Source organism: Aulostomus chinensis, chromosome 10 (assembly GCF_037954235.1).
Source record: "Aulostomus chinensis isolate RoL2024-O1b breed Wild chromosome 10, RoL_Achi_v1.0, whole genome shotgun sequence".
In the NCBI taxonomy this organism is placed as follows: domain Eukaryota; kingdom Metazoa; phylum Chordata; class Actinopteri; order Syngnathiformes; family Aulostomidae; genus Aulostomus; species Aulostomus chinensis.
Window position 1 is genome coordinate 12,145,165 of NC_141329.1, and position 11,779 is coordinate 12,156,943.

Below are 11,779 nucleotides of genomic sequence, written 5' to 3' on the forward strand. Positions count from 1 at the left end.
AAAAAACGATATAAGATACTATTTACTTTCCAGTTCTTGGATGGGTAGTGTCATGTATACTTTTACAAATATGTCACTGAATCTAAGATGTTTGCACAGCACCGATAATATTTTTTGTCTTTTTTGAAGAATATTATGATATTCATTAGTCAGATGTCTTAGTTGGAAATTAAAATGGCTTTCAGACTGCTATAATATGCAGTCACACTTTGTATTGTCTCATGTATGGTACTTCTGCACAACAGAGCTGTGCATTACAAGGCCTGGGGACAAAATTTAGCTCATTACGAAGTTTGAATTGGCCTCACAGATGTAGTGGATAAATAAATAAATGTATGAATAAAATCAATAGCAGACCAAATCATTAAAAATGTATCATAATTTAAAATACATGTAAAGTCAGTCACTCTTTATGCTGTTTCCTCTTTTGGGACATACAGTCGTCCTCAAAATTATTCATACCCTTGCTAGTTCTTGTGATTTTTTTCATTTAGTGATGAAGTAAATGCATATTTTCAAATTTGTGTTTCAGCTTTATGTGACCAACAATTGAAAGAATGACAACAATATAAAATGAAAAAAAATATATTTCTGGGGTATTTTATTAACAGAGTCCAAAAAAATGCCATGTTCAAAATTATTCATACCCTAGTCCATCGTCTTTATTTAATAGTCAATGGCATAGCCTTTATTCTTTATGACTGCTTCCAGACGATTCTTGTACGTGTCCACAAGCTTCTTGCACGTCTCCTGTGGGATGTTGGCCCCCTCTTCCTTGGCGAGTGCCTCAAGCTGGGTCAGGTTGGTTGGCTTCCTCGCCATCACTCTGGTCTTCAAGTAATGCCACAAATTCTCAGTGGGATTGAGGTCAGGACTTTGACTTGGCCACTCCAGGACATTGATGTTATTGTCCTTGAACCATTTCTTCACTACCTTGGCAGTGTGTTTGGGATCATTGTCTTGTTGGTACATCCAGTTTTGGCCAAGCTGGAGTTTCCACAGCAGATTCCCTGACATTTTCATCAAGTATCCTGATGTAATCCTCCTTTTTCATGGTACCTTGGACCTTGACGAGATTCCCTGTGCCACTGGAAGAGAAACATCCCCATAGCATGATGCTTCCACCACCATACTTGACAGTGGGCACAGTGTCCTTTGGTCTATAGGCTTCTCCTTTCTTCCTCCAGACATGTTGAGTATCCATCTGGCCAAATAACTCCAGCTTTGTCTCATCAGACCACAGGATGGTTGACCAAAAGCTAGGATCTTGCGTCAGATGACCTCTACAAAAGGCCAGGCGAGCTACCAGATGTTTTTTCCTGAGCAGCAGCATCTTCCGAGGTTTACGTCCACGGAGACCTCCTCTGTGCAAAACTCGCTCAATGGTGGACAGTGACACCTTTGTCCCTGTCTGCTCAAGTGTTTGAATTAGGGCCTTGGTTGTGGTCCGTGGGTTGGTGTTGATCTCTCGGCAGATTTTCCCGGCAAGTTTGGGGGACACCTTATGCTTTCGGCCACGCCCACTGAGGTTTTTTGACAGTGTTGAACCTCTTGTGCTTGTTGATGATGCTCTGGACGGTTGAGACAGGGACACCATACTGCTTGGAAATGGCCTTGTAACCCTTTCCTTCACTGTGGGTACGAACAAGACGCTGACGTAGGTCCTCACTGGCTCCGTCTTCTTTACCATGATGACCAGAAATTGACAATGACCTGAACACTTTCCCACTATTTATACTCTTCTGGAAAGATGTCTTTTTTCGCTGTAGTATTTGGCCAATAATGTTAAATAAAAGGTTTTATTCCATTGTGACATCTTGAAGGAATTATTGGACAAAATTACCACATTTGGCACATGTTTGTTGAAAAATTGTCAGGGGTATGAATAATTTTGAACTTGGCCTTTTTTGGAACTCCATCAATAAAATACCCCAGAAATATATATATATATATATATATATATATATATATATATATATATATATATATATATATATATATATATATATATATATATATATAAAATTTGTATTGTTGTCATTCTTTCAATTGTTGGTCACATAAAGCTAATACACAAATTTGAAACAATGCATTTATTTCGTCACTAAATGAAAAAAAATCACAAGAATTAGCAAGGGTATGAATAATTTTGAGGACGACTGTATATGTATATATATATATATATATATATATATATATATATATATATATATATATACATATATATAACATAAATACTACATGTAGGATCCTAATTGTTTTTCCTTTTGTCAAATTTGATCAGGCGTCAGCATGATATTACATAATGTCAATTTGACGTGTTCAACTTGTTTCACCCTCACACACAGTATTCATATACACTATATGTTGCAATCTTTTTTATTGTCTTTAATTAATATTTTCAAGTTTCAGAAAAGCCTATATCTGCCACAACAGGTTCCTTTTGAAAATTATTTATACCATACTGATTTCAGGGATTTTTTTTCTTTATATTGCAGACAGTACTGCTAAGAAAGTATAAGTCTAGCCCCTAGTTGCTTTAATTGAGAAGTTTATACATTGTTAATCATCATCTTCAATGTAGTTGGGAACAATTCCATTACCGACACTCAGGTAACTTGCTACAGATAACCCATTTCTAGCGTTATCATGAGAAAAAGGATTTATGGGCGTAATGTTTCCTGATTTGATTGACAGCTGTTGTAGATGGGAGGGCACGATCTAACCACCTAAGTCCCGCCTCACACTGTGGATCTTGGTAGGGACTTGAGGGTATAAAATGAAGGAACTTACTGTGATCGGAATGTGTTCTTTAGTCGGAGTTCCCTTATTGAACTCCAACATAGGGACTCTAGTCAGTCCAATGCTTTGATTAGTGTTCACCCCTGAGAGATATCGCTATCGTTTCTCTCTCCTCCAAGCTCAAACCTTCATCCAGGCGGCAGGCTAGAGACGGAACCGAGCCATGGCAGGGGACGGCTCCGACCAGCGAGCGCTGCAGTATGAACAAACTCTAGTAAGTTTGACTTGTTGTCACCCTGAACTTTGTTCACTGGTCAAACACTACCTACAGTATGGAGACAATAACCAAACTACACTGACAAATCTTTGAATTTAACGCTGTCTGGCTTTGCGAAACGTATGTGGTACGAGCTAAAAGTGAATGGGACACAGTAAAATGCTGTGATACGATTTAAATAAAAGTCTGTTTGTGACATATGTTTACGCCGAAGAAAATAATGTTTTTTCATGATTCGGAAATTTTTTTTATGAGTGTGTTTTCTCGTTGATAAGAAACAAGCAGCCTAAATTTGCCGAATTTCGAATGAAGTTCACTGTTGTAGGCACCTTGTTCAGTGCTGCTGTCTTTAACTGTCTTGAAGTCCACTTCTTAGGTGAAAAGCAGGTCAAAGCACTTTTCTAAAGTTTAATTCGCAACTCCGAGTACCTCTGTATTCAGTGTTTTAGCTAAACATAGTAAGCATTGAGAATCCAAACATCTGGATATGTCTATATCGGTATACACTGTGATTTCTCCTGCATCCCGAAATCCGTTTGAAGAAAACGTCGCTTTAGAATAACCTTGCTTATACATTAGTCAATGATACGTTTAGAACACGAATGAAGGTATTTTTAAATACAGAAATATATAGTTGTAATTTCGGCATACAAGTAATTGAAAAAAACTCGTATTTATATATCACTTGAACATGCCTCTTCCACACATGCCCACTTAAAACTGGGTTCTCGTACATTTTTGAACTTCTAATTGGGCACTGCTTTTCTTTTCATATAAGCCGAATTTACAACCATCCCTTATTGGCTGAAAGTCCTTCAGTCAGGTCTCTCAAATTATTTTCTCCTTTTAGTATTTTTGAATGGATGATATGTTTATTGATCAATCTATTCACAAACCTGCACTTACATGAACTTCCCTGTGACTGCCATGATCATCCAACAATAATCACTTCATTGTTGTTCAGCAGCTTTGGCTATAGGAGTCATAAACATTTCCTAAGGTTTTCATTTTTATCTTACATAACAGGCTGGGGTTACTTAGAAGGTCTGCAGTACTCTTAGTCAGTCTTAGACAGCAGGTGACCCTCAAATATTTTAATGTCACAACCTTTCAAGGACATACACATCTTGTGTTTTTGTCCTTTGTATCACCATAAGGACTGTTGTAAATTAATAATTAGTGATGGGTTGTACAAGCATGGAGATAAGAGCGTTGACATAGAAACTGTTCATTATGTGATTACTGTACCGAGCTTGGACTCATTGAAATAAGGCTGCTCATCATGCCCAGCACTAAAGGACCCCTGAGGTTCCCAGAAAACTGAGAGTCTGAGACTTTGAATTGCACACATATCTGACTCGAGACTTAGTCTTTGGAACTTTTGGACGCTTTATTTTGCACATTGATATTTAGTAACTCTCTGATGAGCAAAAAGTTGTTTACTCCAATATTTGTATCCTTATGCATCTATCTGGTGGGGGCGTCAGCAAAGAGACTGTGGCACGCAGCAACAGTACTGTACATCTGAGCCATTTGTCACAATTCCTGGCTATTTAAAGACAAAGACTTTAAAAAAATAAAGCAGAAACAAAAGGACTGCTCTGTGCAACTTTTACATGTTATGATAATGGATGCTTGATCAACCACATCAATCAGAATGTGCCTGAATAGGTCAGTCACTTGGTAATTTTGAAGCTAATGTAGAGGTTAGCAAACATGTTGAATATTAGCTCAGATGCATCAGTTATGCTTGGCTTTCTAATAACTTTGTGGGACATCAAGCAACATTGGTTTTCGCAGAATTTTTTTTTTATATCATGAGACCTCACGACACCTCTACGTTCCTGTGTCGCCACCTGCTGGCTAACATTAAACTGGGAAAAAGGCTTGACAACAAAATTTGCACAAACAGAGGAGCTGATAGTTGACTTGAACTTGTGTGCATCGCTTCAAGACAGCATTGCTGCATGCACCTCAGAATTTGTTTGTAATGAGTGTGTGTGTGTGTGTGTTTGTGTCCAGCAGTAGCGCTTTTCCTGACAAAGCCAGTGTCATCTCTAAAGAATCTGCTATTGAAAGCAAGTAGTTTTATCGGCCAGCGGGACCCATTCTGTGGCAATGAGCCAATGCTGTAAATTAAGAAGACACAACTGTAACACTTCTTTGGACCTCTGTTTCCTTTTCTCTACAAGACCCCACCCCCCACCCCACCCCGCCTCTCTGTGAGCTTTAATCTGTGTGTGTGTGTGTGTGTGTGCGTTTGAGAGATTACACAATGTGAGACCCGCTGATTCAGCGCTGGACGCTCTGTCACCCTGGCGGGGTCTCGTGCTCAGCCCAAAGGAACGTGCACAAGCAGCTTTCCCTGCAAAAAGTCCCTTCCCAGCAGCTTTACAGTGGAATCTCCGATTGCCCTGTTGTGTTTAAATTACTGTTAAATGATACATTTTAAATGCATCTAAATAGAATCCCATAAAAATAACTCCAGTGTGAGAAGAATCTCTGTTGTTGAGTTCTCTCTGTGGCCCTCATCTCTCCGTGGGTTGTAGTAACATGCTGTCTTTGTGTGATCCTGGCAGTCACAGTGGTTGTGTGGGTTTGCTGTGGGCAGTGGATTTTCAAAGAGGCCAGTGTAGTTTGGCTGTGAGAGAGGCTGTTAGACTGACTATAGACATGTTGGCAGGGCAACCAATGAGGAGCAAAATAAAACCAGCCTCTTATTTAGGAGTAGACTGCTGCCTCCGTTTGTGTTTTGTTTATTTATTTTTTTCAAAAACCTCTGTAGTCAGGTACGCTGACTACATCATCTAGAGATTATTCTCCCGGTGTTATGTTTCCCATGATTGTCTAAATGTGGTGTTGTCACCCTCAAAAGATGGGAATTTGAGAGTGAAAAAAAAAAAACCTTTGAAGAGCCCACTAGATCAGAAACTACCAGCCAGCGATCTACAAAACCCATTGTCAGGGCCGATGAATGTGAGTCAGCAGAGAGGCTTGGCATGAGTTTAAAGGTTCCAGTCAGACCCTAAAACAGTCTTTGACATCAGATGCTTGCCGCGAATCTCCTGCCCTCGCAAATCATTAATCTACAAACTCGTGCATAACATAGGAGGAAGAAGAAGGGGTAGTTTTCCTAAATAATTCAAGTCAAACTCAGTGTTGCTCCAGTTTATTGTAAACTCTTCACACAAGACGAAGGCTTTTAACACATCAGCTCTGTCCTTTTTTTTGGTGAAAATGCCAATTGGAGTGTTAAAATGGTTTTACAGCTCAGATGTATGAAACAAACATCTGATGGAACTTATTGTTCTTTCTCTGCTCATTTGTACAATTTGGCCCTAAAATATAAATTAATTGATAATGATCCATCCATCCATCCATCCATCCTTCCAGTTTGTCACACTTACCGTGTTAAGGGGGGGGGGGTCGCCAGTCCATCTCAAGACCAACACATATGGACGGGCAACCATTCACACTCACAGCTACGCCTACGGTCGGTTATATTTGCACATTTAAAGGTGCAAGAGACAAGGATTTTAAGAAAACAAGTAATTTAAAAAAGATGAATACATCGACAGAGCTTTTAGAAAGGTGCAGACTGAAAGTCTAAATTTACCTGGAAAAAAATTATCGTGGTGAAATATTTATATTCATTTTTTTTATCATGTCCAAAATGGTCATAATATTTACATTCCAGCAAGTTGGTGGACAAATGGTAAGGATCTCTGAGCCAACAGCATAAACACATCGATATCTTGTGTTATGTATGTGTCGTCACTGACTGTATGAGCTCAGGAGTGTCCAGCCGTAAGATTAACCAGTGAAATGGCTGAGAGACATTAGTGTTCTTTCAGATATCCGTCTCAAATACTGCCCGACCATGAAGGCGCAAGATGAGGGTCAGTGTTGGTTCAGCATTTCTATGGTGGTCTAAGCTGAAAGCCAAAAAGCAGCTGAAAAGCCATGCAGAGTTTGCTACTTTACTGCCCGACAGGTAAGCTAACGTTTGCTAACTAACAATAAAAGTTGCTCAAGTTAGCAACTTTAGCCTTGGACAGGTTCATGTTGTTTGTTGGGGAAAACATCACGAATGCATCCTGGTGAGACAGCCACTCGAATGGTCTGTCTTATTACCGCTATTGTGCCAACCTGGCAACAGGTCGAATTGATAAGTGCAGCAAGAGTGAGTGAGACACTTAGTGTCCAGGAGGTGTAAATGTTGTCTATTGCACCTTTTTAGAAGAAGAATACTTTTTTTTTTTCCCCTCCTAAAATACAAATCTTTGGATTAAAACTAAAAGCTTTTTGGGAGGGGGGATATAATAAATATTAGCAATTAAGAACTGTGAGAAGAGGAATTGCCATTATTCACATTTTAACAGAAAAAAAATGACATTATAACGGTTTGATTCTTGCTAAGATACGTACCAAACAAAAATCTAATTCTGTCCTATGCAGAGAGACATCTGCAGTACTTCATTTAGAATGGTGCTTTGAGACACATTTGAGTTTTAGCACAAAAAAAAAATCCCTAAACAAAACCTGCAATTTGGATATTGCAATAAGGCGTGTTTTGATTTCAATAAAATTAAATTAAAGGTATTGACGGGAGTTTGAAAAATGTAGGTGTCTTGTAGGGAGTTAAATAATAATAATCATAAAATTTGAAGGCACCCAAGATCTGCAAACTACATGATTTGCTGTCTAAAGTTATGAATATCTATGTCCATCACACATGTGCTTATTTATAATCTGTGAAACGGATAACCACAACCTGAGTCACATCCCATCACCCATGTTGTGCTGCTTCTGAACCTTAGTCTTCACACTCCGATTCAACTACTTCACACCTCTTAAACGGAATGAACTGTAAATCTCCCTCCAACTTGAATTTCTCCTGCCCCTTGAATATTTCAAGAGTCATTATCTGATGTTTTTGTATGAGTCGTTACTCTTTTGATGAGTTTCTTGTTGTATTTATGTACTTATGATGTTTAAGTCTTCACGTTGTGACCACTTGGAAAAGAGATTTGAATCTCTTTGAGACCGTCCTATTAAGTTAATATTAACAGGGTGTTGTGTGAGTCAGGCAAAAGTAGGCTGTTGTAAGTGGCAAACCCAACCAAATGCAAGGCATTCTGCAGAGCAAAGTTACAAATAGCGAAGTTAAGCTTTTTCATTGTTGTTGTCAAAATTTTGGATATTTTCCATGAGAACTAAGAAGAACATTGGAAATTAATTTTACTTAACTCAAGAGTTTTGGGTTGTTGTTTTTTTTTTTTTTTTTTTTTACAGTAGTAACTGTTTTTAACTGTACTCTGTGCAGTTTTCCATCGCAGGCACACGTATTTCAGACCTTGCCCACCACAGCAGTGGTTTTAAGGCCCCATTACTGTATTGGGCTCTGTTCAAATCTTTATTACAAAAGGCCATTACTAAAAATCTCTGGACTAAAGTGACACATTTTATGGTGGCACATTTTTCTAGTTCTCCTGACAAGTAGATGGAGTTATAAATATAATTTTAAAAAATGTGTATTAAAAATGTTTGCATACATGTCTGTTTAGGAGGATCCAAAACATTTGCATGAGGTCGGTATATAATACACCTAAATTTCTTTTTTAATTCATATTAATTCCCGTGGAAAGTTTCCAGCTTTGAATATTCCCTGAATTTTGAGGACAGGCTGGTTGTGGCTGCACAGTATCTGAGTGGTGGCCTGGGGAGGCAGTGTTCTTTTAAAGTCATCACATTGTGCTATTATCATTACATTCATGGGTCCCCCTTGTTCACTAGACTTGTGTGTTTAATGTCAATCCTCCATACCCCATAGTTGGATAGATGGTCTTGCCCCCCTTAAGTCTCACTGGCTTTGGAGTTTTTTCAGTGTTATTACCTGGCTGTATAAAGGTGATTTTGTGTGTGTGCGTGTGTGTGTGTCATGTGTGAAAGCATATGATGAGGTATTCCCAGAGGTTGCGTTGCCGTATGTGTGTGGACGAGCTCAGATAGGAGTCGTGGTGAGCAATAAATACGGAGATCACCACACATTCGAATATGTTAAGCCCCCTCCTCACTATTTAAATCTATAAAACATTTATTTCATGGTTTATGACCTCGCTGTTGCAGCTTTTTTCATTTCCCATCAAAGTTGGTGTTGCTTCATGACAAAGGACTTATGTGACATATTTTCTGCCAGCAGGGCTTCTGGTTTATTATCAGGAATGTGTTGTAATAATGGCTGGATTTTTTTTTTTTTTTTTCTGAACAAAGCAACAGGGAAGCTTTAAATCACTGTTGAGAGAAGAATGGAAGTGTAATAATTATGGAGCGCTGTGTTTGCACGGGTGTGTGTGTTGTGACCATCTGTCTTGCTGTGACACAAGGCGATTTGTAACTGTGTTACTGGCCTGGCTGTGGTGATTAGACTTTATGTAGCCCCAGATATGTTCATTTGATGTCTGCTCCAATGTGGTCATAGTGGAAATTTCCCTCAACTTGTCCTCTGTCACTTCATCACCACTTTGTTTTCTCCAGACAGGTCAACAACTCCTTGACCTGTGCTTTTATTGTGTAGGGAAAGGGCTGCTTGCATAACTCTTGTTCTGGTTAAGTTGTGAATAGTTGAGCTTTAGCTGCAGATAAGCATCAAAAGCCTTTTTCTCTCTATTACAAAAGGTCAGCTTTTTTCCCCTCTCTTTCTCTCTACCAAAATGGCAAATCCAGCTTTATTTGCTCTCAGCAGTGATGTGTTTTCTCATGTTCCAGTTGCAAACATTTGAACCAAAGCAAAATAATAAAGCCTCTCAATGACAAATATTAGACTTCACTAATCATCATCGATTTGGCAAACACACATGAAACTGAAGAAATGTTGACTGTGTAAGGTAAAACCTGAGGTGGAATGTGTTTGTGCGTGTTAGGATGCATTGATCACACTGGCTTGGCTGCGTTGATGATTAATCACTGAAAGATAGAGAACAGGAAGGAGAGAATAAGCTCGATTGCTGAATAGATAAACCGAGCAGCTACTTTCAAGTGTTGAGTTCTGTGTCTTGATTAGTGTGGCATTCAATTATCCCTCCCACCTCCCTCGTGGATTAGAGAATCAATGGGTAACACAGATAAAGGGCAAAAAGGTTGTAGTGAGAGATCAAACATGCACAACATACTGAGGTTGTATGTTGGTTGTATTTTATGTATTTAGAAAAGGCTACATTTAAAATTATGGTATGACGTATAAATGGCCTGCATCTTTAAAAGACTGGCTGTCAGTCCATGTGATTTTAGTTTTCCTAAAACTAACCAGCATTTTCTTTAATTACCTCCATTGCGAAAAGGTGACATGCCTGTGTGACATAATTGTCAAAGCAATGATTGACGTCAGAAACCCAGTGGAAGATGTCCTAGCGTCTTGCAGAAGTTACCCAGGTCAGTAGCCAGAAAAACAATGAAAGATGTCCTGACATGATGTTTGAAACATGTCTTAAAATGTCCTGAAATCTCACTAAAACCACCTGGTCTTGTTAACAGGAACACAGTTGAAAGTGTCTTCAAAATTAAAACAAAAACACCTACATTTTTTTTTTTTTGTCCAGTCTGTTTTATCAACAGACACCACCATTAAAAATGTCCTGATGTTTTGCTGGTTTTGTTTATGTCCCTCTTATACATAATCTTCTACAGACTAAAATTTAATACAAATTTACAGAAAAAAATACACTATAGCCATTTTAATTTTTCATTGAAAATCTTTTTCATTGAAAATGAAAATAATGTTAAAATTATCCATCCATCCATCCATTTTCTTCCGCTTATTCCTGTTGAGGGTCGCGGGGGGGCTGGAGCCTATCCCAGCAGCCTTCAGGCGAGAGGTGGGGTTCACCCTGGACAGGTCACCAGTCCATCGCAGGACCAACACATAGAGACAGACAACCATTCACACTCACAGTCACACCTACGGTCAATTTAGAGTATCAATCAGCCTCGTCCTCTCTTGATGTCTTTGGACTGTGGGAGGAAGCTGGAGTACCAGAGAGAACCCTCACAGGAACAGGGAGAACATGCAGACTCCACACAGAGAAATCCCGTGTTGGAGCCGGGACTCAAACCCGGAACCTTCTTGTTGTGAGGCGACAGTGCTAACCACTGCACCACCGTGCAGCCTGTTAAAATTGTCATTTTTTTCTCATGTTGCCATTCAAATTGCATTTGTTGTATCAGTCAAAACATTGATGATCAAATATTTTTACCAAATTGTGCAGCCGTCATGGATATTGGTTCAGGATCCATTTACAAGATGTAAATCTTGATTTAATCTGTCTAAATCTTGATTTAATCTGTGTGAACTGTTGTTACATCACACAATTCTTGCAGAATGCACAGGAATGTATGCCCAGTTTGGTATGAAAATGGAGTCCAAACAGTACAAATCTCCCTCCTTTATGAATATAAGGGCAGTTCAGGATGGACACGTCATTTTTGTCTATTTGCAGTTCTCTCAGTTTTATCAGACAAATAAGGACGTCTTCGTTCCTGTTTTCTGTGAGAGGAAGTCCTGTAAGAGTGTCAAAAGTACACTTCTGCATGGATTTGGGTAAAAAAAAAAGAGAGACAATACAAAAACAGCATTCACAGATATCAGTGTTTGAATTAAAAGTTGATCAATTTCATAGGAATTTTCTTTCTCTCTTTTTTCGGTGTGTCATGGAGGGAGCGATCCTATGAAGTGAGTGACTGAGTGACTCCGTATTTTTGAAA

At 38.9% G+C, this 11,779-nt stretch overlaps 1 protein-coding gene across 5 annotated transcripts in view; it reads left to right on the top strand.

Moving 5' to 3' along the window:
• LOC147254433 (chloride channel protein 2-like) overlaps positions 1-11,779 on the top strand; it is a 192,478-nt gene that overhangs the window by 32,392 nt on the left and 148,307 nt on the right. For 4 of the 5 annotated variants that reach the window (XM_086216064.1, XM_086216067.1, XM_086216065.1 and 1 more), the window contains exon 1: positions 2,754-3,016. The exons of the other annotated variant lie outside the window; for it this stretch is intronic. In XM_086216064.1, the coding sequence (XP_086072190.1) occupies positions 2,966-3,016 (51 nt within the window). In that variant the 5' untranslated portion in view covers positions 2,754-2,965. Of the gene's footprint in view, positions 1-2,753; positions 3,017-11,779 lie in introns of those variants that run through there. 5 annotated transcript variants of the gene reach the window in all.